The 26884-nt window shown below is 43.2% G+C and overlaps 1 protein-coding gene and 1 long non-coding RNA gene across 2 annotated transcripts in view; one reads left to right on the top strand and one right to left on the bottom strand.

The window, feature by feature from the left end:
* The window catches only part of KALRN (kalirin RhoGEF kinase), a 532592-nt gene extending 519354 nt beyond the window's left edge, over nucleotides 1-13238 (bottom strand). The window contains exon 1 of the mRNA XM_075028813.1: nucleotides 12918-13238. Coding sequence (XP_074884914.1) covers nucleotides 12918-12990 — 73 coding nt within the window. The 5' untranslated portion in view covers nucleotides 12991-13238. The remainder of the gene's footprint in view (nucleotides 1-12917) is intronic.
* LOC142031413 (uncharacterized) overlaps nucleotides 12739-26884 on the top strand; it is a 28502-nt gene continuing 14356 nt past the window's right edge. The window contains exon 1 of the long non-coding RNA XR_012650509.1: nucleotides 12739-13035. This is a non-coding gene — a long non-coding RNA (uncharacterized LOC142031413). The remainder of the gene's footprint in view (nucleotides 13036-26884) is intronic.

Raw genomic sequence — 26884 nt, 5'->3', positions numbered from 1 at the left:
GAGGAAAAGGAGTGACAGACTCCCCCCATAGCACTCTCTCATTCAGTTCAACAAGACGGAAGCCTATTTGGATTGGGGACATCCAGAAAACAGAGCCAGAAGCAGGTTTTCTCCTTCTTAAATCTTCCAGGTATATATGAGCCACAAGCAGCCTTTGCTGGGGAGCTGCAGCCAGCAAAAAGTAAGGGCTGTGGTCTGGATGGGGAAGCAATGGAGGGGCAGTGGCATTTACATGGGGAGAGAGCTCCCACACCAATCTCTGCAGTCCACAAACCAGCAACTACAGCCTATGCTATACATCCCACAGCTTCTGTCTCTAAAGAAAAGAAATATAAAGATAACTTCCAAAGATGTCACTTTCCTTTGCTATACATTCTCTTAGGAAGATGCAACATGACTTTCCATTTCTTGTCAGTGTGAAAATTACTCTTCAGAGTAGCACTTAATTACAACTCTTTGCAGTTCTCATTCACGTGTTATATGGGGAACATTACTGGTAAATACAGGTGGTATGTGCAATGCATTCAGCACTCTTCAGAAGGCCATGGGTATTTATTCTACCCTGGACAATGCCATGTTAAGTGAACAGCCCCATTTGGAATAGTGACACACAGGTTTTACATTTGCTAGATATATTCCAAGAGGAAAAAGTATGAGGAAAAATGAGACCAAGAAAAGGAAATCATATACTATGGTTATAGCTCTGTTAAACTCTGCTGCTATATGGAACCAGTCAGGAGGTACCTTCCCACGCCCCAAGTAACTAACACGCCCACAGGAGACATCCACAGCATAAACTTTGTGGCAGAGTGGCTGGCTCTGCAGCGAAAGGGAATCTGGCACTCGTAAAAGACAACAAAAGATCAGAGCTGTAAACGGCTCCTGACAGCATTCTCTTCATGAAGCGATCTCTGAAATATGGAATATATTAGCAAACCTGGGCTGGAAAGCAAAGCATTTTTAGGTAGGTGGAACTTTTTAATAGCATGTCATTAAATCTCTCTTACATTTAGCATTTAATAGATGTAGCTTTCACAGCAGCATGCTCGTTACAAAAAAGGCACAGGGGACCCTACCAAATAGTGAGCAGAATGGACCCAGAGCCCAAGTGCCTCGTTTTGTCAGCATTCAGGTACCACAGTGATGAGCAAAATCATCTGGATGTCTTAACACATTAAATTAGAAATATCCTTACTCTGCTACCAGTCCTCTTTGGCCTCATCCCCACATGAGTCTGTCAGCTGAACACAGGCCAAAATTTCTGCCTGTGTAAATTACTGTAGCTCCTTTGCTGTCACTGGCATTGGGCCATTTTTCATACCACATGTGGCTCTGACCTACGTATATTTAAAAATAGGGTCAGTGTAATAAAAATCTTAAGACCATTTGACTGGTTGGTGTGGACACAGGCAAGGTGTGTTAATCCCATTTCCAGGACTAAGGCCAAGATGTACAACCTGTCTGAAGTAGGTCACCTGCATCCATATATAGGCACCCACATCAAGTGGTTTAAGAAGAGCCGAGTGTTGGCACACCTCTCCGATTTCACCTGTCACTTCAGCCGTGACTTTTGACAATTCTACAGTAAAAAGGGATTGGTGGGCTTTTCCTGGCCCACGCCCTGCCAACAGAAGGTAAAGCCATGCAGCACTTTGTCAGGCTTTGCTCTACTACCAGGACATGGGTTTTTCAAGAACACGTGCACAAAGTCATACAACCTCAAGAAAACCACTTACTACAGCTCTGTGCCTGATTATCCCTTTTTATAGATGGGTTTGATGAGACTTCCCTATTCTACACAAATACTGTGACTATTTAAGTGTTCTGAAATGCTGTACTAATTTTGTGTATTATTTCTAATTACTATTATCTCCATTACTACTGCACACCAAGGGGAGATGAGGATGGCTGAGCCAAGCAAAGCAATTATTGTTCATCCTGCATGTCTCGAGCACTTCTTGACTTCTGAGGTGGATGCTGTAGAAACTTATCCTTTGAATACCCAAGTAAGAACCTACCAGCCATTGGTTTTGAACTATTGCATATGAGCATTGTAAGGCTCCCAGACACAAACATCATGACAGAGCTGAAGCTGGATCAAGTACTGAAATCAATCCTAATCACAGCAACCAGGTCCAAGCTGCCAGTTACACCTTACTGCACAACTCAATGATGAAGACAAGCAGCTTTTTTTTTTTAATATCTTTTCCCATTATAAAGGCTTACATTCTGGGAAGTATAATTTTTACAAACTCCCATTACCCACAGTTTTAATTGACCTGAACTCATCTAACCAATAGGGTTTTCCCTCTGTTCTGTTTTAGCACCAGAGATGTTTTAAACCAAGCCAATGTTAACTACTTTATCCTGGCCTCAAATAGTTCAAGACCGTCTCATTTTGAATTTCATAAATAACCTGAAGCAGCAGACAGATTACAGACTAACAGGAATCTGTAATAGATAGCTGACCTATTTAACACCCCAGCTAACTTTCAAGCAGGATTGAGTTGAATAGGAGCAAGCTGTTAACTGGAGATTCGCACACCGTAGATCTAAGTCCTTGAAGCTCACAAGATCATTACTATTTACCCGGTAGGCCTGACTTGCTCCTTCGGACTAAATTTATCTGAATGCTTCAGACTGACTCTATTAGCATCACTCCTGAACTCTCTGCCTCAGCACAGAAAAGCAGAGCAGGAAAGTTAAATTGCTGCAAACACAGTGGCAGTCAGATCCAAGGAGGCTGGCTCTTCATGACATATTTCTGTGAACAAGAGGCATTAAATGTGAAGCAGAACACCCAAGGATTTTGGCTCTGTGTCTTCGCTTCATAGGGAAATGCCTTTTCTCCGCAGCATCAAAGCAAGACAGGCATTTGGTGCAGTCACCATTAAAAGACTGCAGTGTGATAAATAATGGTCTTCAATGGTGAGAGGCATCTCCTAGAAGAGAAAACCTTGCTATTTTTCCTGTGCTTTGCAGTACCTCCTATGGCTGCCTTTCCCATTCTGAGCATGGTACATGCACAGGCATTGCCTGTTCCCCCCTTTTACTACATACCCAAGCCAAAGTCTGCCAATTTTTTTCTCTAACACATCAGAAAACCTACCTTTGGCTTTCCATCCCAAAAGTTACAACTCCAATCAAACCTCTTATTGTCTCATTTCTGTGATTTCCTTTGGCTTCTGACCTTCCCCACACTGACATCACCCACTTCCCTTCTACAGAGGATGCAGGCTGCAATCCCTTTCTCAGCCAAGTGCCCTCCAGCTCTGAAGAGCTCTGCTATATAACTTTGTTGCATTCTTCCATGGGTTTTTTAGGTTTCCCTACAGTGTTCTCATTTCTTCCCTGTTTTTCTGCTTGTACCTTATCCTCAGCCATTCTCTCTGCTCCACACCCAGTGCTAGACTGTAATTCCTCTGGCTTGTCCTTCAGATGTGTTTAAAAGCAAAGCAAAGCAAAAGACAAGTCTTCAGTTAAACGAATTCGCAATCCACTTGACAGCTTTTATTGTAAGCACTTAATGGCAGGGATCATCTTTTTGTTCAGTGTTCACACAGCATCTGCTTCAGAAGGAACTAATCAGTGACTGAGACAATAATACAAATAATAAACTCTGGTAGAGAACCATTGTAACATAATGACAATATTGTAGGTCCTATAGGAGGATAGCCCTATTGGAAGTTTTGTTGCATCCACCCACAATCCTTCAAATGGTCTCCTGCACATATAGCTTCAAAAGCGACACAGACTGACAGATATGGCACTTGAAGGGCCTGCTGAAACCAAAGGCAACCCACTGAAACTTTTCATCTGGAGTTTCCACTAAACCTGTCCCATGGGAAAAGACAGTAGTAAACAGTGGAAGAGAAACACAGTCCAGACATTTCCACAGAAAGTAAATCTGCTTCCACAGAGTACTGCATATTTCTTGCTAGCTATTATTTTTAACCTCTTGCAGATTTATTTTTACTACAATTTAAAAGTATCTGCTATATGCCATAACATTATTATTATGAGAGACACTAAAATAGCAAAGTATTTTAGGCACTTGATACCATTTTACAAAACAGGGAATTAAAGCCAGCGATGACTACAGATCACTGCAGCAGCCACCGATGCACATGACCCCCTTTCAGACTTACTTCTTATACCTCTTCTGTGGACAGAAGGAATATGAACAAAAATTGTTCAATTGCTTCCAAAGTTGTGGTGTGCTTTCTCTTGCTGTTTAACTGGGGGGGGGGGGGGGGGGGGAATGGGATGAACTTCTGCCTGCTGCTACTGGACTATGGGCACAGCCTTGGGCTCACAGCCCAGTGCCACCGAAGCCACCAGCTAAACCTACACACCTCATACAAAAAACTACCTGGGATTGACACATACCTTAGAATCATAGAATAGTTTGGGTTGGAAGGAATCTTTAAAGGTCATCTAGTCCAACCCCCTGCAATGAGCAGGGACATCTTCAACTTGATCAGGTTGCTCAGAGTCCCATCCAACCTGACCTTGAATTTTTCCAGGGATGGGGCATCTACCATCTCTCTGGTCAACCTGTTCCATGTCTCACAACCCTCATCCTAAAAAATAACTTCCTTATCTCTAGTCTGAATCTAGCCTCTTTTAGTTTAAAAACACTACCCCTCGTCCTATTGCTACAAGCCCTACTAAAAAGTCTATCCCCATCTTTCTTATAAGCCCCCTTTAAATACTGAAAGGCCCCAATAAGGTCTCCTTGGAGCCTTTTCCAGGCTGAACAACCCCAGCTCTCTCAGCCCTTCCTCATAGGAGAGGCGTTCCACCCCTCTGATCATTTTTGTGGTGCTAACCTTGAGGCTTTCATTCCATTTTTCACTAAGCTGTTTTAAATAAGCAAAAGTTTGTTTGCAAAAGAGCCTCAGGTTTTGGCTTCATACTGTATACTCTATTAAGTCTAATAAAATACATTCAAATAAATAAATTCTGTCTTTGTTAATCAGCTTAGCTTTTCAGTGCTCCAACACCGATGGACGTCTATTCATATCAAGACAAACTATGGTAGAGCGTAACTTTCCACTCCTGAAAAGCACTGCTGCAAAGCTCTTTGTTTTCAGCTTGGATGCTGTTTGGCACAACAGTTTGACATTCACTTACAAGACTGGTGAAAAATATGCACTGCTAATTTTCCTAAGTGCCATACCAGCGTCTCTGGGGGCCGTGCGTTTGCTTATCTTCCCATACAGTAATATGATTTGCTTCCAGCTAATAAAGTGGACTTCGCATCAGCTAAGGCAAGACTTTAGTTAGGGCATCACCCTTCTTCATTATTGAATGATACATTCATGGCAAAGAGCTAAAGTTGATAACATCTTTAAAATACATATTATTTTTTTCCCTAACACAGGGGATACAAGCTGATAATCCCTGCAGATCTCCTTTTTCTCCCCCATTGCCCCTGTGGTTTATCATGTCCAATTAGCCATCTGCCATGCCTGCACTGCCATACAAAGGAAGCCTGCTCTCCTTCACTGCAGCCCATCAGAGGGGCTATTGTCCCGGCTGACAAACAAGAATCAGACACTATTGTTTCCAGCTGACGATGCTGCTCCCAATGTAGGCTGCCAGTTGCCATTAAAACAGCAGGAGCACCAGGGTACACTCCAGGAGTCAGGAACCACGCCAGCAGCACCGATACTACCAGGGAACTTTTACAAAGCTCTTTTCGCTAGATATATTCTAATTTCAGGTAGCAAACCAACCTGGGCCAGCTACCACTCTTCATACCCCAGCTGCACCGAAGCATGCCTGACCTACTGCCTTTACTGTTTTACCAAGTGCTCACCTTGCAAAGAAAGGCTCACAATCCATAGAAGAGAGAAACATCTTGGAGTTGCATCTTTCCTTGCAATGATTTTTTTATTTTAAAAGTAAGGCATGTCTTCTGCCACCTCAACACAGCTTATACCACACACGCACACAAAAAAAAGGAGTTTTAAAAACTTGAAACCTCCACTAATTCTACATGGGTACCAACTATGTGACAAGGTTAATTTAATTTCTCTCACAAACAACACACACTCACCCTTTTTCCCAAGGCCACTTCATGAACAGAAATGACCAGAGCAGCTGGTCTACCAGTCACCGAGATGTTGAATTGAAGATCATTTCCTCTTATTATTCTCAGCAAAGCATGATGTGACCTTACGCTAAAAACTACAGTCTACCTAATTATGGTAGTTTTGTTCATCAGTGAAACTGAAATGCTGGTTCATATAATTAAGGTCACAAAAAAAGGAATTTCGTTTTTAGTTTTAAAGGCAATTTGTTGCCTTGAAGTGGGAGTGTGACAAATTAGGCCTATGTACCTATATGTTCTCAGTCATTATATTGTGTAATTTGGAAGAAACAGAAAACACTCCTAGATTTTAGTAACAAAGCCACACACGTCGATAAGGGAGAAAGAACCCCAATAAACCACAATTTATTCTAGGCACTAGTCAATGAAAATGAGCAAACAAAATGAATATTCATGTTTAAAAGTAGAAACAGAATTACCTCCTAAGCCCTTGATTAATTAGGAAACAGGAATTATTTAAACTTCAATAAATGTTTTACATGGTATTTCACACTCCAGCATTGAACATCCATAATTTTAATATATCACTTTGAATCCTCACTGAATAGTTCAAAATAAAATAAATGAAAAGCAACTGAAACTAATGTTATTCCACAGCAATCACATACATAACTTTAGCAATGACTTACAATAGAGGAAAGTCTTTGCCCTGGATTCAAATACTGGGCTTACTCTGAACCGAATCTGAAATATGACATGAAAACTTAAATATTTTGATGAAACCTTACTCCATTCTTAGCACAAAATGCTCTAAATCCCATTTCAGCACACTGCAGTCCACATATCACACAGGTGACTGACTCGAACCTAGATTTATGATTGCCATTGCGATGCCTGGGCCAAGTTCTGTTTTCAGTTACATCTCTGAAAACTCCCAAACAATTCCTCTAAAGTCCTCTGGATCTGCATGACAGAAACACAATCTGTCCCAAAACCGAGTGACAAAAAAATAATTCAAAATATTATGACTTCTTTCTTTTACAGCCCTCCACGCTTTAGGGTTCTCCATTCAGACAATCATATTTGACTTTTTCGTATCCAGCTTTCTTTTGCAACACGTATATTGTAATATTCACTGTTATTCTTGCCAGATTCACTAGGCAAAATTCCCCAAGTGGCAGAGTCCCTTCAGTTAAACACAGGGTGCGTGCGCCATGCAAGGCTGTAAAATGGGAGTTGTTTATGCAAAGAAATATTAAAAGCAGGACACCAGTCCAAATCAAACAAAAGCATAAATACCTCTAAGTTGTTTCATGACTGACTTTAAGTTCCAGCCATAAAATGCACAGTGCTATGGGTTTATAAGGCCTAATACTCCATAAGTATTTTCTTTGATATAACTATGAAGTACTTGAAATACCACTGGGTACTGTATGGTACATGTCGCCATGGAGCAATAAAGCTGCTATACATCCATAATCAACCTTCCTAGGGACCACAAGGTCACAGCAGCTGAAACAACAGAATACTTCATCCCCAACCTTCAAGAGACCCAGAGCACCTGTCTGCCCGGAGGACTCTCCAGCAGGCTCTTAACACGAGCGTGTGCTTGGAAATTAAAAAAAAAAAAAAAAAAAAAAAAAAAAAAAAAGAAACAACCACCAAACCCATCAAAGTTGCTCCCATTTTTATACCCTCGTGTTTCCCCAGCAGTTTACTATTATGGCATATTATGGGAGGCAGGTGGTGGGAAACAGTGATAGTTATATTTGCCTGGCCAAGATGGATGATCGCTTCTATCCATGTAGCTCATCATCCCATGGCACGCATGGCCATCCAAGGCCACATGCAAAATGGTCTACACTAGCACTAGGAGGGTTGTACAGGAGTCCCCTTTGATGACTCTAAGATACCACTTTTACTTCTTTCAGAGTTTCAACCTCAAAACACAGTGTAGGCAACAGGTTTCCCCCCCCCAATAACTTCTGTAGGTGCCATATCCAGCCTTATTGCATTGCCTGTGCACTTTACTAATGTCTGTGCTATAAGCTTATGTTCCCTATTGCACCCTGTCCTGGAAATCAAGGATTATGAACTTCAATACATACCAGCTCTGAACAGAAGCTGGGTGTGAAAGGCCTCTTCCTCTGGAAGTAATTCTGTTCAGCGTTAATTGAATTAATATCAAATAGAATAAATACCTTCTTACTGGCCTATAACACAATGCAATCTCATCCAGAAGAAACATATTGTAAATGACTATCAGATGTCACCCCGTTGCCCTGTACGTACTTCTGAGTGAGGAGGAAGGAAGAAGTATGGGAAAGTGTGAGACATACAGAAATGCTTTTCTGAACATAAATCACCAATTTAAATTGATCCCTTCCAGGATCAGACAAAAAGAGATCCTTCCCTTTTGTCACAAGACTCCACAAATCAGCAGGTTCTGCCCCATTTCTGAGCAGTGTCTGCAGGGTGAGAGGGGGAAGAGGACAGTCATTCCCACCAAGACCTCTTGATTCACCTACATGTCCTTTGCCAAGTCTACGTGCCAATTCCTGGACTAGCAGAGCTCCCTCCAAGAGTCCTGAGGAGGAAGAGCTGGGACAACTGCAAGGCAGAGCCACATGGCCTTCCCCATGCACTGGGGTACCTGGTGACAGAGGCTTGGGAGGATCTGGATCCCCACACGTAGTGAGATAACTGTCCTCCTCCCCCATGTCAATCACATGAAAAAACACCTACATTAGACAATAAGGAAAGAAAGGAACAAAACTCATATTTCTGACAGGGTTAGAGGTCAAAGCCTCTAGAGAGAGGTACAGATTTTAATTAACAGCATCACCTTAAAGAACACAGGAGCTTTCCAAGTGGTAGGCACAACCTGACAGTCTTTTCTACAACAGAGCCTCCTTTATCAGCACACATTACTAGAGCAGGCCTTATAAATTATAAAGTCTCAAGGTGAGGAAGCCAGCCATTGTCACGTGAACACCTCAGTCACCCCCAGTGACAATTCAATTGAATCAATTTATCTGCTCTATGAGGAGACACTTGATTCCATCAACCTCAAGGAGCACTTCTCTGCAGACATCATTTCAAGCACATCTATTGATCAAACAGCCTGGCCACTGCCAATCATTTTAAAGTTATTTAGTAGCAGAGCTGCCAGTCACTCATGCACAAATGAACAACGCTGGAAGTATAAGGCTGGTGGAAAGCAGAAAGCAAACAGAATAATTCATCGCAGTCAAAGGAGATGGAACAGTATCAATTTTCAACTCACTCACAGGAAGTATCGATGACAAAATCAGCATTATCGTATCAGACATAATCAATGTTATACTTAAGTGCCAGAAAAATAAATTAGAAAATAAAACTGTACCTGCTGGTGGATAAGAAATATTGATGATTACCCTTGCCAGTAATAGGTAGTTTGCTAAATTGTTCTGTCACTGACCTCTATAAATATGTAAAATTTTGGTAAAGGATTTCCTTCTATGTTTCACCTCTGCTTCCAAAACACACTGCAGAAAGTCCTGCAGCTTAGGCAGGAAGGTAAAGCTTTCCCCCGTGTCTGTATCCAAGGGATATCTGTCATTTGTATGCTTTACAAAGTGACTTAATTTATGTTTGAAACAAGTATTTGGATTCAGTTCCATGCAATATAAAAGTCTTGGTACACATCTAATATAGACTACTGAGAGTTCCAGAGAACTTGCTCATATTTTATCTGTCACCAAAATAGACATAAGAAACTTAATAAGGCATATCTAGGCATAGATTTGGTTTCTTACTCAAACATAAGCTCAAACAGAAGCGATACATGTCGTGCAGAAATTACTGCCTCAATTCAGCAGCCTGTGTTATCCCAGAAATCAGAGCTGGAGACTGCAATAGTCATTTCTGCCCTTTAAGTCCCTCTGCCTGTTAATTTTTATCCCAATTACATGGGAGTGATTCTCTAAAAGATGACTGAATTACTCTCTGTGTATATCTGATGGTGAAAATTAGAATAGTCCCTACCCTGCCTGTCTCCAGGGAGGTTTAACTGGCTGCCAGCATCAACCACACAGGTGTTAAATCCACCCTTTTCTTAAAAGTCATTCCTAGTTCTCATCAGTGTAAGCACCAGAAAAGACCCTCCTTTATTACCTCCTGTTAATTCCTTCAGTTTTACTTTCCAGGTACAGCTCAGAGAGCTGCTATCTCGGTTGTCATCGCTGATAAGGGACTGCTACCTCCAAGTGTTTGGGTGCTGCTGGGGGAGCCGCTCTGTGCGCGGCGCCATTCCCAGCATCAGCCTCCTCTGCTGGTACTGGGGAGCAGCCTATCGATCCACCCAGCTCAACGCAAAGGCCAGCTGGTTCCTAAAAGCCCCTGAGCGAGATATTAGTTGTTTGGACTCCATTTTTTTAACTGAGAATAGTGAGTTCATGCTTTTCCATGTAGTAGCTATGAATTCAGAAAGAGTTTAGGCAGCTTAGCATATGCTTGTGCTATTGAACAGCTAATCTTTAAACCACATAGATTCATGTTTTCTTGATGTGAATGTATGAGGGCCTGTAAGCCACAATGGTTATGCTTTACAAATCCAGAATACAAGTCAGGACAGAAGGAATAAAAGAAAAAAGCTAATATCAAGGGGAAAAAGGATGCTAAGTCAATGCAGTTCTCTGCAGCTATTACAAATCAGACCCTATCTCAGTCCTTACTCAGGCAAGATTGCCATTGACAGCCGAAAAGAGGAGTGGGAGAGTCAGTTGTGTCCTGTCTACAGTTGTTCTCCTAAGCCCCACATCAGCTGTTCTATCTGCCATCCATTAAAACCAACTTCAGACAGGCACAACAACAGCGCACAAACCCCAGAAGTGAACAGCACACAAACAACGCAGAAAATCAACAGTGCAATTTCATGTGAGTTGTGCCTGATTTTGTGCTTTTTCCCCATTTGACAGTGATGTTGCCTGGCCATTGTATCACCTGACAATCAAAATGAATTACTAATAGTTGGGGTTTTTTTCCCTTGTCATCTTTTCGAACACAAGATGCTACATAACAGTGCAGAAATAAGAATTTCACTATTTCCTTCGATGAAGGTAGATGAGACAATCATCAAGGGTGGCCTATGCATACATGCTTCAGTGCAAGGATGTGGCCTAGGCATCCCTTCCAGGCTCAGGTTCCTGTGATTTTGCTTCCTCAAGAAGCAGAAGTGTTAGGAAACTTGCTGAAATCTCCAGGTTAAATGTGTAAGGCAGGTAAAAAACATATTCATGGATCTACAGGTGAAATTTCAGGCAAAGGAGGCAGATTGGGAGAAATGTCTAGTCACATGGCTCCCTGTGCTTTTTCCTCATTTAGGAATAGTTTTTTTCATATAAGCTAGACAGACTTGACTCTTTCTAAATTCAATGCCGCTAACATGCTTATGTGGAGAAGGCAGTGTCACAGAAAAATGATTCAGCTTTGTGTGAAGGAGGGGAGAGAAAGAAAAGGTGGGGGGAACTGTAATTAACAGGTTCCTTTTAAAAGGAAAATTGGTGGGTTTTTTTTTTTTTAAACAAATCTGTCATTGTCGAGACTTAGGAAATTAGCTTGTAACCAGGTAGGCTATCAGCACACAAATATCCTATGGCTTAATGGTTTGTGGATCACAAGATACACACAGCCAGACCTTATTATAGTTATCCTCTAGATCAAACGGTTTTCACATAAATGGGGTGCAGTCTACCATAGCAGGGAGCTGCTGCAGGCCTTCAGGATTTTACTTCTTTAAAGTTTTGGTGATTACATAATCGGTTTTTTGTAACTGGAGCTCAAGGCACTGTGTGTAGCTAATGAGCAGGTAGAAGGAAGAAAACAGCTGAAAAGCAAAGTCTTGACAAACAGCTGTGGCACCAAGTGTCAGTCCTAACCCCAAAGGGTCAATCCCCTTACGAAACAAGCATTTAATCCTTTACAATTTTTAATTAAAAATCTACCAAGAAGCCTATAATACTTTATTAAGATTTTGTCGGGGGGGGAGACCACAAGTTGTTTCAGTTGAGATGCTGATCCTGTGCAAAGCAACGTTTCAGAGCTCCCACATAAACACCACCTCACAAACGAGTGATGCAGTGGGGACCCCAGCACATACCCACTGCCCAGATAATTTAATTAACCACTGCATCATTAGCGAAGGCCCCACACCACGCTCTGCTGTAGCCCAGCTACACTTCTGCGCCACTTCAGCATCCTCTGAAACGCGAGAGCGAAACACACGGCTCTCGCCCAGCCCCGAGACACTTTGCGAGCCCGTCCCCGCGCGGTCAGCATCCCCGGCCGGCAGCGGGGCTGCGGGCGAGCGCTGCCCGGGGCGCCTCCGCCCTCACTGCCCACCCGAGGACGGCAGGGGTAGCCCCCAGCGCTGCGCCCGGGCGGAGCGGGGCGGGCAGCGCAGGCAGCCGGCTCCGCTTCCAAATACCGGTCAGTACCCGGGCGGCCGCCGCTGCCCGGGGCGGGGGCCCGGCGGGGCCCAGCCGGCGCAGCCTGCCGCGGGGGCGACGACGCGGCGGCTCTCCCCGAGCATCCCCGCGGGGCTTTTGTGCCTGCCGGGGGCGGGGGCCTGGCCGGTCCTCCCGAGGAGGGCGGCGGGAGCGCAGCCCCGCGGTAGCATCCTCCCCGGGGCGGAGGCACGGACGAGCCGAGGGGCTGCGGCGGACAAAGCGAGGAGGCAGGCGGGGACCCCCTCCGTTCCCCTCCCCTCCCCGCGGCTCCGCTGCCGGCGGTGCCCGCGCCGCCGCCGCCGCCAGCCCCGCATCCCGCGGCGGAGGCTGGGCCCGGCGCTGCCCCGGCCCCTTCCCCGCGGCTCCCCTACCTGTTCGGAAGAAAGCATCCACCTCGGAGTCGGGGACAGCGCCTTCCTCCGCCGCCCCTTCGGCGGGATTCATGGCTGGGGTAGAGGCGGCGGCGAGCCCGGCGGCTGGTAATATCCAGTGAGTTCGGGAGGAGGAGAGCCGAGAGAGAGAGAGAAAGAGGGAGGGAGAAGAGGAGGGAGGGAGGGATGGAGGCGCGTTTAGCAGCGAGCCCCGCCGAGCGCCGCCCGGATCATCCCTTCCGCGGTGCCTGCGGGGCGGCTGCCCCGCGGCTGGGCTGCGCTGCCCCCGGGCTGCGCTGGGCGGCGCGGCCCGGGGCGGGGTGCCGGTGCCGAGCCCCGCCGCCGCCGCCGCCGGCCCCCTCCCCTCCACCCGCTATTGTTCCGACCTGCTCCGCTCCCCCCCCCCCACCCCGCCGCCGCCGCCGCCGCCGCTGCCCCTCGCCGCGCTGACAGCCCGGCCCGGCCCCCGGCGGCCGCCCCCGCCGCTTCCCTACCGGCACTTCCTGAGCCAGGCCGGGGCGCCGGCCGGGGAGGCAGCGGCGGCGGCGCCCCCCACCGCCGGGGCAGCCTCTCCGCGGGGCGCGGCCGTTCCGCGCAGCGGCGCGCCCGGGGCGGGGGTCCAGCTGCTGCCGGCGGGGCGGGCCGGGCCGGGCACGGCACAGGTGCGGGCATAGGCGCCCCAGCGAGGCGGGGGGGGGATTTTTTATTTCCTACCCCTGGGCGCTCCGCAGCCGTGTTGATGCGCATCACCGGTCTGCACCGCTGCCATGTATCCCCTCTGCTGAATAACCGCGGGGGCACGGCGCAGCGCTCGGCTGTCAGCTGGGCAGGTACTCGGGTAGTGAAAGTGAACGCCGGTGTGGTTACACGGAAAATAAATTCTTTTCTTTGTTTTGGGGTTTGGTGGGGGGTGGTTTTGTTTGGCGGTTTTTAGGTTGTTGTTTTGTTTTGTTCTTGGGCTGTAAGGCACGATTGCTTTAGAAACGATCAGTGAAACTGCATGTTGTTGCAGGTATGCCTTCATATTTTATTCTTTACAGTCCTAGGTGACTAGAAAGCCAAAAAGGAGTTTGAAAAGCCAAGACCCTGGTCCCAGCTCAGACATTGATTCAGCTAGCTAAATGATTTTTATTTCTCTGCTATATCTCCAATATTTGTGATTTGGGACAATAATTGTTGTCTCAAAATGAGTGTTGTGAGGAATACTTGTTTGTACTTTGTTAGCAGCTGTGTTAAGTATTATTCCCTGAGCCCAGCTATCAAGATTTCAAGCACAGACAGGCAGAGATAGACAGAAAGACAGATGTTTGCCATTTGGGCACTTCTCTTTCTTCTCCTGTTCACCTATTTGAAGTCTCACCAGCTCCTCATTCTTCTATAATCACGTAACAGCTCTAAAACTAGCAGCCTGCTTAAGGAGCAATGTTGCTGTTCCACCTATTCAAAACACCATTGTAAAACAGGAATGTTACTCTCACACCTCACAGTTGTTCATCTTTGCTACCTCCACCATTAGAAAGAAAAAGCAACTGTTGGAGTAATTACCCCTTCTGGCTGTATTACCCTTGGATAACCCATCCTTGCTGCAAAATCGCATCTCCCAGTCTCAAGAACAAAAGCTTTTTAGCCAGCACATCCCTGTGCCCTCAGTGTCGTTATCCTGTAGGGGTAATGCCCAATCACCACTCTTTTGCCACTGAAAACCCCTGATATTTAAGGGACTCTATAGGTGCACAGGAGGAAGTCAGCTGTAGAAGATGAGGACAAAATATTCCTGGGGGAGCCTGATCACCACAGAGGGACTCACTGGAGCACTTCAAAAGAGCTAAATATTCAGTCTAGTGCATCTCAAGAAAGAAAATACTCCAAATAGCAGAAATCTCAGAGCCAACTGGTTGTAAGTGACACTGTTTGGATCAGATCTCAATCTGTCAGGTAGGTTAGCAGCTGAGGCTGGCAGAACCTTTCCTGTTTCAGCCCAGAATGTTTTAGACAACAGAGGAACATGCATTTCCTCCATCTGATCTCTTCTCAATAGAGCGTAGAGGAAGGCTGGATTTGGATGTATGCTCACTGGCTAGATATATTGCACTTGATAAAAAGGCTGAAACTTTCCCTGCAGAAACTTAACTGTCAAAATGGCAATGACCAGGCAGGATGAGCAGAGATCCCAGTCACATCTTCACTGACCTTACTGTTTACTACTGGAATTGAAACAGAATTGAGAAGCAAATCATATGTCATGCCTGTGGACTGCAGAAATAAGAGCAAACATCCTATAGAGATCTATCTAGCATTTACTTTCCCTCTGGCTGCCTTATTCCTTCCCTTCTGATCTACTGCCCATTTCCCAAGCCTAACACCAGCTGGTTTTAACTGAAGCCATTTACCTTTCTATGTTTATGGATTCAAAGGGTAATTTCACAACTATCTGCAGAAAATATCTACCAAAAGGGTATGTCCAGGCTGCCGAAGCTCATTGCAGACTTCTGTGCTCCCTCTGAGCTCACATCATTAGGACAACGAGGGTGCCAGGACCACCTCCATATCAGGAATGCCAGCAGTAGGGCATTACCACTGTGCAAGCACCTGATTACAGGCTTTCAGACACCAGACTTTCTTCAGTGACCGTTCACCCCTTCTTCCACATCACACCACAATGCAGAAAAGCCTTCCATCTTCCAGGCTTAAGCAAGCCACATAATTTCAAATCCCATCTCAGGATCTCATCTCTGAATATTCACTACTCACAACCCAGATTCCCTCCTTAACCCTCATTCTCCCCCAGACTCTTACCTACAGGTTCATTTGTGAGTGTGGGCTAAAGCCTTGGTAGCTGGGAAGAATGTGGCTTCCTCATGAAGCGCTTTGAGTCCACTCAGGATTTGGTACAATATGGTGGTTTTTAGAATCAAAGCATTCCTCCTTCAGGAGCATCTTTAGAAGCTAGACAGGAGTTACCCATAAATAGGGAAGGTTTAGCATCATCCAAAGGGAACTGATGTTGTCAGTGACAGAGAAATTTATATTCTCCTTTCATTATGAACCCTTCAGGAGTGGTCTACAGCATCACTTGTAGAAATCATATAGGTTACAGAAAACATCTTTGTATAACCTGCAATCAAACGCATTAGAAAATGCTGAGGGACGGAGAGCAGTTCATTTAGCTGACCTGCCATCCTGATACCTACATGGATTCCCAGCTAATGATTAAACCAGTTAAAGAACTTATATTTAACTATGTAAAATACTGATATCTTCTGAAAACAAATGATTTTTTTCCTTCACAGAGCAACTTCATTAGAACAAGAATGGTTCTAGATCTCTCATACTTTGAAACAAATTTCCACTTTTTAAAGAATAAAGGTGTTTTGAGGTTTTTTACCCAGTTTCATTAAAGTATATCAAGCCTTAGGCATGCATTTTGTTGCCCATCTCTGCTGTGCAAGGCACAGCAAGTTTATTCTTCCGTATTTGCAGCTCCACTGGTCAGGGAAGCCCTGCACAATATATTCACTGTTTTCATGGCATTATCATTGAAGCAACAGTCCTCCTGTCACATTTTGCACACGCCTCTCATATGCACGCACCATGCCAATGCAGGATGGGGAGTACCACATTCAGATACCAGCAAATTTTAGTGCAACCCCAGACATTAAGTGAGCTACTATTTTTATTAACATTGCAAGCAGAACAGGGCTGTGGCTGTAAAGTATTATTAACAGCTAGGAACCACCATGACTTCAGTTCAAGTCTCGGCAACAAGTTTACGGTTTTTGTTGTTCAAAGAAGAGCTGTTAAATATAGAATGAAAAACTTTCTGCAATATATAATTCACTTTTTAGATATAATGCTGAAGGCACCTACTGTTTCCTTGAAAAACAAAACACGAAAAAAAACCCTGTAGAATTACATAAGCCAAAATACACTAGTTTCACTGACAGACACTGCTTTAATCTTTTGCACTGCTCTACTTGACAAATACCTCAATCCATGCCAAACAACTTAGTTTAACTAGGTACGAATATTTTTATTTGTGACAGCCCCTAAAGCTGCTCAAAGATCAGAAACTGTCACACGGGCTTCTGATTTAAGGCCTCTGCTACAGTCAAGTTTTCCAATGGGATGGCAATAGGTGGCATCTGAGATGAAACATTTTTTAGCTAAATCTCATGAGCTTGCAAACTACAGGATGGGAGGAGGGAGAAGAATTTGAACAAGAAAACAGTAAAATTCATCTTTCCAAGACAGCACCTCCAAGATAGGAAGAAATGTATTTGAAGGCTCTAGGGCAGTTGCAGTGCTGGAAACAGTACAGCACTCTGAGAAAGCACATGCAACGTGGGTGTCTTGCACAAAAGGATCAGGAGTCAAGTGCTGCAAAACAGAGTACACGCGCCAAGGGTTCTCATCCAGAAAGGGACAGGGAGAAAAACCATCCTGCCAGGCTCAGCAGATAAACCGCAGTCTGCAAGGTGCTGCAGAGACCGTTATTTGTGCAGAAAGTCCCTCCCTTTCAGTGTCACAGCAACATCTAAATACAGAGTGTTAATAGATAGGATCAAAGAGAAAACCTGAATAGCAGAGCAGGAAAACATAGGTCTTAAAAGCACCTAAGGCTGCCTTGTTAATAAGTTATTTGCAGCTCCATTCTGGGGTATGTGAGAATTTCTCACACACAGAGACCTGTTCAGACCTATGTCTAGGTATTAGAGTTGAAATTACTATGCTTTTAAATGGGACTAGGCACAGGGGGTGGAAGTTTCCATCTGTATTCTAGACTATCAGGAATGCTGTGAGGGAAAATCTGCAAGTGCCCAGAAACACAGTGTGCAGAGAAGCCTCTAGGGCAGGATGGAGGAGGCAGAAGGCATGTTTCATATGCTTGGACTCAAATGCCCGCATATATGCCAAAGATTATTTCTGCACTCAGTAGACAGCACATGCACATCAAGGTTGGCTTTGCAGAACCCACATATACATTTACACACGTAGGTTAGCTCTACCCTTTGCTCAGATGTGGAACAGCTGTATGGGCAGGCATAGAGCAAACTCTAATCCCATGCCAAAGGCCTTGTCCCAGCATCATCGCTGCTATTGTTATCCTCCCCATCTGGATCAAAGCTGAAGTGGGAATGTCTACTCAGTTGCCATCTAGTTTCCTGCTTCCAGAGTTGACATTAGTTCCAATTTCCCTGAACTTGGAAAGAAAGCTGAGCAATAATCATTCCTCTCCAGAAACACCACCCCATCCAGAAGAACGTGATTTACAATTAGCAAGGCAATTTTAAAAATATAGAGTAGTTTTATCACTGTGGCAATGCAGGGGTTTACTAGCATCAGTAGACAGACAATGTGCCTCTTCCATATAATAGAGAACTGCATTTGCCACTCAGGCCATAGAAGCTTAAACTGAATTAGCAGCAAGCAGAACAGCTGATGCATCCATGAAAATGACACAGGTCTTTCTCAAAGTTTACAGATATGAATCCGGAAAGAATCAATAGTGACTGAAAATCCATTTCTCCCAAGTAGCTGTTTGGATACATTTGATAAGTAAGTTGCTAGTGCTAATGGATCACAAATTCTGTTAACTAAAGAAAAAAAAAAATCTAATCACAAAGGTGGTATCCCTCAGCCAGGCTCCATTTGCTACAGCAGGGTAGAAAAGAGAAGCTTGTATTGGCCAAGTCTATACTATACTTTTATGTACATAAAGAACATCAGTCTTAAGCAGTGTTAAGCTGGAACATTTTATTCTAAGTCTCCTGCAAACATTTAATCCTGATTCTGCATTTTTGCCAGATTCTTAGCGATACTGAGCAGTATTTATTTACCAGGAGCTCCTAAACACCATGCAACCTCCCAGGCAAGTTCTGCCCAGTGCAGAAAGAGTTACAGAATTAGACCAGAAAAAGGAAGTATTAAATATTGAAGTGTTTTGCAAAGAATGTAGATGTACATAGTAGCCATTCAGAAAACCAATTTTAAGGTGAAGCATGCATTAAAATTAAACAGTGACTACTACTTTATTACCACAACCATTCATTTCAGTGCACTTGTAGGATACTAATTTCACACATGGTTGGACATAAATACTAACCTGTTTTCCATTTCACCAGTATAAATTTGTGTGAGATAGAAGTTTCTTCCCGGGATAAAAGAAAAGTAGTGGTGTTGTACACAATACCAAAACCAATGTGAGCTCAGTTTATATTTTATAAAAAGTTAGAAAATGAAATTATTGGATCTCTAAATTTGTCAATGCATTTAGGCTTTGGATTCTCCTAAGAAGCCCTAGTAAACCTAAAATTAATCAGCTAACACATTAAAAGTATCCTTAGGACATCAAATGATTCATGCATTCTTATTGAATCAGGTGGTGCCATGTCTGAAAACCTTTTAAAATCCCCTAGACCTCCTTACTTCAAACTACACTATACAGTCCTCATAAATCCTGCCAGCAATCTTTACAGACCCTATACCTGGCAGCTGTTTATCCTGCTTAGTGCTTTACAATATCTATAACACTGAAAATGTACATTGTAATGTTCACACCAGACTCCACCCAGTAACTGGAATGTCTTTTCCCAAATTACCCAAATGAATAAGGTTAATCAAATAAATTTTGTTTCATTTTTAAGTGAACATCACAGTATCACTCATGTAACAAATTTGGATAAGACTTATCTGCAGAGCCTCACATGAGAAACTGACACAACATGCCCCTCAGTTGTTTTCTTATGGTGATTTGGATTTTGTATTTTTCTGAAAACAGAATTAGTGTTACTGAAGGCAGCAACCAGTAAATTACTGAGGCTGAATCTGATGCATGGGAGTTGTTCAGTGACTCTGAGCTTTCACTCACTCTCCTGCAATCACACCCAACTGTACTTTCCCCTACATCTCAGGGGCAGTCGTAACTCTTCCTGACACCAGGAGCAGGGGTCAGTTATTCAGCATCTCCCTGCTTTCCAGTAACTACTTCTCTCCAGAGAGCTTTAAGAATCTTGCTGAGCAGATCTCCTCTTCTGCCACCTGCCCCAGATATCTTTTCAGCCTGGCTTACAGTTATGGCTGGAGAGTTTCCAGATGTTCTTCATTTATTGTCCTTTTGGCTTTTTCTTTTCCACCTAATAACAAGTCTCCTTTCTCTGCTACCTATAAACAGAGGTTCATAAGGATGGAGAGTAGCTGCAGCTTCCTCCCAGTATTGCTGGCTACAGGCAAGTGTGAAGGAGGGAAGGTGTTGGGATACTGGGAGTGCAAGAGAAGCACATGTGACTGCAAGTAAAGACTAGTAAGTAGGCAAGGAGGAATATGTGTCCAACCAGCCACATCCCTGTGCTGCCCGGCCCCCCCTGGGCTGAGAGTCAGCTTTCCACCCCACTCCACAACGATTACAGACCTGGTGCTTAGCTGCTTGCAGTGGTGCTTCAGATCTCGAACAGCTCAAAGCCCGGCTTAGCTCTGAACTTTAAATGTAGGTCTCTACTGCCACCACATCTTGCTCAGGGTATTTTACACTTTCCATGCATTATAAGGTCAGGGATGGATTCCCATGGTTCACAAGGAGACCTAGACAGACAGACAGGGATGATAACGTGTGTACGGTATATTGAAGATTCCTGGTGAAGTTTGTGACAGTTCTGACAACTGTAGATATGAATGTTTTTCACCCTACAAGAGATGCTTCAGTGGCAGAACATTCAAGGAAGAACCTCAATACCTCAGAGAGGCCCAAAAGCCCCTGTATAATTTGGATTTTCAGTACAAACTGCCACTTCGATATTTATATTTTTAGTTCCAGTGCTGATGGGACAAAGATTCATGCAGAAGTGCAGCTCTGGTGTGCTGAGAGCTTAGAAGGAGATAAAATTAGGAACCAGATGGGAAATCACAGATGATACTGTTCTGCAGAAGGGACAAGACAGTAGCTGAAGATACTGGTTTCAAAACAGTATTGTTCCTAGCCACTGTGACACTTGCTCTGAGAGGGAGGTCATTTATATGACAGCAGGCAAGGCTGACATACTTTCTGCAGAAGAAGAGCTGCCTTCAGGGTAGGTATTTCTACATCCCCGTCTGTCAGTCTGATAGAGGCTGGTATCAAAATTGCCCTCCAGGGAAGCTGTGCTGTAAATTCTTAAGGACCACACATGATTCTGAATATCTTTGAAAACATAATGCCTCACAGCTGCTGGAGCTGAAGTATTCCCTTCCTTCAAAGGGTAAACCTTCAGTGGTCATCTGGATCTGTTTAGAAACACTGATATCTGCTAAAAGGAAGCTCTCTGTATCATTATGACTGCTAAAATGAATCTAGAAACTGTGCACAAGTACCAACCATCTTCCTTTCTTTGACTAAGTCATGTCAGCTCTTCCCTGTACTCTGCTGAACATCTGGAAGAGACCAAACCCATGCTTTGCTATGTTTATTTCACAGACAGCACTAGACAGCTCATGGTCCAGAGCTGCAAGAAGTCCATGCTATAGGCTACAGACCATCTGTCTACCAAGATCCAGTGTCTTCAGACCAAGCCTCTTTGGTCCTAGTAGAACAGGGTTTTTGTACCAGCAGACCTGGTGTATAACACAGACAGAAGTCTACAAAGGCCTTCATACACTATCTTGTCAGTGATTAGAGAAAGCATAACTCATTTCATCAGGACTTCATTTCTTGGGTAGTGCTGTCTGGGGCAGCAGCAGGGAGCTCAGGATACCAAACAAATACCCAGGAAGAGAAGGTTGGGCAACTTTTCTTGTTTCAGTGAAAGGCAAGGGCTAGTATCAGTTTTTAACATCTAATAAATTTGCTGTAGCACATAGCTTTGGTAAAACTGACTGAAACAATTCTGCTAGAAATAGTAAGAAAGAATTCAGAATGTTTTTCTTTCAAAATTTGACATTTCGACTCTCTGAAAATAGGGGGGGGTTGCTTCAGAGACTTTTGTTTTAAATGGCTGGTGGTTAAAGACAAGCCAAGTATCCTGAAATACAGGGTGCCTGTGCAGCTTGGGCAGTTATGGCTACTGGAAAAACTCTGAACCTGTGTACATGCAATACAAGCTCAGCGATATTCAGTCTGGTATGTAGCCAAAGAAAAAATACTTTTACTCCAGTGCCAAAGCCAGAAGAACAAATACATATTAGGTAGAAACAAATATTGGGAGTAAGGATTCTTAGATTCAAATCCAAGGTTTCTTTGTGCTGTGAACTGTGACCTTCCAGAGAAAAATTACCCCTCTAAATAATAATTAACCTTTCTGCAACAGGGCTATAGTGTTTCTTACCTTTAGGGAAAGGCTAAATTCATTATGGTTCAGTGAAATATTCTTAGATCTACAGCTGAATGACACACTACTTCAGGGTGAATTTTACTCCTATGAGAAGCCTTGGCGGATCCTTTGCACAGAAGTGAATTCCACATTCCCATTTATGGTGGTGTTATGGAGCTATAGCGGGATATTTTGGTGCCCAAAAGACACACATTCCCCTTCCAGCCTCTGTTTACTCCTCCCAGCTGGCACTGCAGGCACAGTGTGGGCCGCAGGCACAGTGTGGGCCACAGCCACATTGGTCCCCATTTTCTCACAGAAGCAACACCCAAAAATCAGCCACCCCTGCTCCAAGTCTGATGTTCTGCAAGTGCCAAATAATATCTGATTGCAAGTTCTGCCAGGAGAAGCTTTTATCTCAAAGATAAATCTCTTCATCAGTTATAAAATGGAACAGCACAACATTACAAATGAATTTAAGATTCAAATGTCAATACTGTAAACATATGCAGCTTTCCTAGGCAACAGAAGTAAACACTACAGTCATTATTATCATTCATGCAGTCAAATATCATTTGAAATCCATGAATTCATGTTTGTTTATATGTAATGGCATTTTAATCCTTTTATTTTAATCTCTTGCCAAGGCCAACCTTCCTGCTCCCTTTATATACATGTGTACATACACACATATTCAGGCTGATTCTCCCCCAGTCGATGGAAAAGAGTTTCACACACACTTCCTTTTTTTTTTTTTTTTTTTTAAAAGTGTGGGGAACCAAATTAAAACTAACTTTGGCAATGAAGATTAAAGTTCTCTACTGAATATTTTTCTTTATTTACCAATGACTATTATCTTGTCTAACTTTTTTGACTATGTAGGTTTTCTGTGCCTTGTATCTGCTGCACAACAGCAGCACTATATACATAAGAATTGTCATAAGTCTACTATTGACTTTAACTGTGGAACTGGAGTAAAATCCCAGGCCCGGTGAAATTAAAAGCAAAAGTCCCTCTAACATCAGCTTTTCAGTCTGATCAGTATAAGATGTTTTTATTGCTGAAAATCCCAGGTTCAAATACTACTATCAGTGCAACTCATCATCCATTTAGACTGTGAAACTGGAACTAATCTTGGGAAGTTTAATCAGGAACAATTTCTCTTACTTGAATTAAAATAAACATTTGTTGCATTCTGTATGTTTTCAGTGAAGAGTATTGTTCAGAAAATTATCCTTCCACCCTGTACTAATGTGCTCCAGGATCTCCCCCGCTACTTTGCAACAGTTATTAGACCTTGCACTACCCATGATAACACCAAGTTCTTACACTTGAGAAGGTGCAGCTAATTCAGAATTCATCAGTGCACATGAGCAGCTTAAATTATTTCCCCCAATGCATTATTGTGTGTTTATCTTCACTGAATTTTGTTTGCCATCTTATTGCCCAATCATCCAGTTTTTTTAAATCCTTCTGGACATCCTCCCCGTCATCCATACTTTCTTGCTTGGTTTCACCACCACATTATTCAATTAATCTTCTAGATCATTATGAAGTGTATTGAAAGGTATATTCTCTACACGACAAAGTGATTACTCTTAAGATTGAATTGGATTTTGCTGTGATGCATTTAGCGGTGCAAGAAACACAACCATGAAAGCATTAGAAAAAGAAAAATACTCCAACATATATCTCTAAAGAAAATGAAAGCTAGATGGAATTCCCATCCTCACCAGGGGCACAGTGGTTTGTTGTTCCAGACCCAATAACACTTTCCATGGTTTGTGGTATGCTAACAAAACAGCACACACTTAAAATAGAGCCTGATGCTTCCAACCTCTCCAGTGCAAGGGAGTTGAATATCCCTGCTGCATCAGCGGTGCCTGCATTTTCTTTAGTCCTCCTTGTACCTGAGTAGAGCACCATAAGCCTGATACTGCTGGCTGACATGTTCTCCTTCCTTCTAGGAGCTCTTGCCATGTCCTGCAAACCCAGGTGGGGAGAGGGGGATAAGCAAGAAGGAAAAGAGGAGGGAAGGAAAGCATCACCACACTGGGATTATGCCAAGAGCCTGATAGACATAGGCACTTCACTCCCATTACAGTGCTGCAGAAGTTCAGTGCCAAAGACCACAACAATAACTTCAAAAATCCCTGAAGAAATTACTATATCTGCCACACTTTGCCAAGGCGTGGTGGAGCTGCCTCCTTGCTATGCTATAGTTTGGTCCGTAATGTGGGTGGACATTTTTAGACACTAACATCAGACAGAGGAGCTACTGACTCAGAATCTGCTGTGAACTTTCAACTAACAGGAGTCAACTCCAAAGTCTCCCTCTGGAAAAAAGTTTTCTGCAGCCTCAGAGAAATTGGTCCATGAAAAGGTTTCAGAAACCTCCAGCTGAGCCTACCCAACAGATGTTGCTATATCTGTCCACCCCCCAACCAAAGACACACACTTCTTCAGAGCCCAGTATAATTTTCATAGAAGTCAACAGAAAGACAGTTCAAGCTCCAGGGCTGTCACTTCCTTATACATTTTGGAAATAGTCTCAGCTAAATCAAAATTGCCATTGGCCTTCCTCCAGATTTCAAACAGAGAACAACTGCAGGGTTTGACTCTCATTTGCAGTTTCTGATTCTTTAGGGCAATGCTTTCCGTTTCCCTGCAATTGGCAGTTTTCTTCTACCCATGTTTTTAGAAATCTCATTTTCCCATCTTCTTCTGTATTATTGTAATGAAAGACAAATTATCTGAATAAAAAATGAAGTTGGGGGTTGATCAGTAAAACTCAGCAACTGTGTGACAGAGTTGTCAGCCGTAGGTGGAAGGGCTTGATGACCCAGAATTTCCCTCCTGGTCCTGTGCTCTTCTCTGCCTTCCTGTCCACAGGGGAGAAACAGGGTAGCTCTGGTCAGGAGGAATGCACTAAACATGAACAAAAAGATTTGGGGTTTTTTTTTGCCTTAAAGGTATTTTACCATTTATAAGATTTTATATACTACCATATTTTCATACATAAAGCCTTTGGGTGATTTGCACATATATGAGTGGCTCTGTGTGTGTGCATGCACACACATTCTTATACATGTCCAGGAATCTCTGGATCTTGTAACAATTCTGCTATGGATTTGCAAAATGACCTCAAGCAAGTCACAGTTCTGTGCCTCTCTTTTATACTTCTGTAAAATTGTTATAGTGATACTTATTTGCCTCCCAGGAGTGGCAAGGAGCCCTTGTTCCAGTTTATAGTGTTCTGAGATGCTCAAGGAGTGCTAAAGAAAAGTGGAGAGTTAATTGGTTCATAAATTGTCAACCTTGCGGTCATCCTCTAGGTTAAAAATAGCTTTAATAAGTCAGTTCTTTTTGAGTTAACACAGAAAAAGGCAATTACTTATGACAAGGTAGGAAGGGTTTGGGGTTTTTTTTTCTGAAATGTAACCAAACACTAATTAGTGTGTAAACATTTATTACAAACTACCACTCTTTGGAGACCTGCAAACAAACTTCAGTACAATCCTAACAAATGCTACAGCACAGACTGCTATGCACACATCACATATACTTTTTGTAACATATTATTGTAATACTAATTGCTTCAAGACATTATGAGGTAATTATAACACCATTATGGAGACAAAACAATGTTTCCATGGTTCTATCAAGATGATATTATGATACCAGAATGAAAGAATGTCAGTGTGCATGTATGGAGGCAACACTGGATTATCAAAGTGAAATGAAAGGACGATGCTGTGAATTGTTGATGAGCAACCTTTAACAAGAAAATAGAAGTGACACCAACACAATTCTGCAAAGATGGCATGATGTCCAAATTAAATAAAAAAAAATCATCCATTTAAATAATGTTATGAACAAGAGCCATTTATGCATTTGTGATTTGGCTTTTTAAATGAGTCTGTTACAACAAATGACAATGTTTTGACAGTTCATCTTGAATGGCAAAAGGATGATCTAAGTCATGGGCCCTTTTTTTTTTTTATTTTCCCTCCTCTAATCACCTTCCAAAGAGATTATAAAGTGCATTTCTGGTAAGAAGAGTGGTTTCATAAAGACAGCACTCTGGAGATCAACATTTATTCATTGTAATTTATTCATTGTCAGATCACCAGAGAAAAGCTCTATTCCTACATTTTTTTTGCCTATAATGTCTCATTTTTACTGTGATACCTAGAGACCGAGCCAAGAGCAGAGTCTTGTCTTGCCATGTAGTATCAAGACTGCATGTGCAGACACTCCCTGGTTTGAAATAGTTTACAGCCTGAACAGCAGAACTCACTGGAAAGTTTCAATCTAAGTATTACATTTTAAGGAAAAATGGTCTTCCAAAATTCAAAATTTCCCCATAGGAAAATTCCAGATTTGCCAACGTTCTTTTTTTCTTCCATTTTATGATGGAAAAATCCAAATTTGTTTGTTTCTTTCTCTCTTTCTCTCAGGCCAAATTCCTCACCCCTCCATTTTCACCTAAGATTAATCCTCCAGCCTGAACTACTTCCCATGATATGTCACATCTCTGCCCTAAATAAGCCACCACATGTTGCAGGAGCCAATCTGTTCAAAAATCCCAACCCATATAGGAGAAAAATCCTTCCTGTAATTGCACTGAAGTGAAGATGGTGCAGAAGCTGCAATTCAGACAAGTATTTAGGCACATTTCTGTTCTCA

Source organism: Buteo buteo, chromosome 5 (genome assembly GCF_964188355.1).
Source record: "Buteo buteo chromosome 5, bButBut1.hap1.1, whole genome shotgun sequence".
Lineage (NCBI taxonomy): Eukaryota > Metazoa > Chordata > Aves > Accipitriformes > Accipitridae > Buteo > Buteo buteo.
The sequence above is the reverse complement of the archived record's forward strand: the minus strand, read 5'-3'. Positions and strand labels throughout refer to the sequence as shown.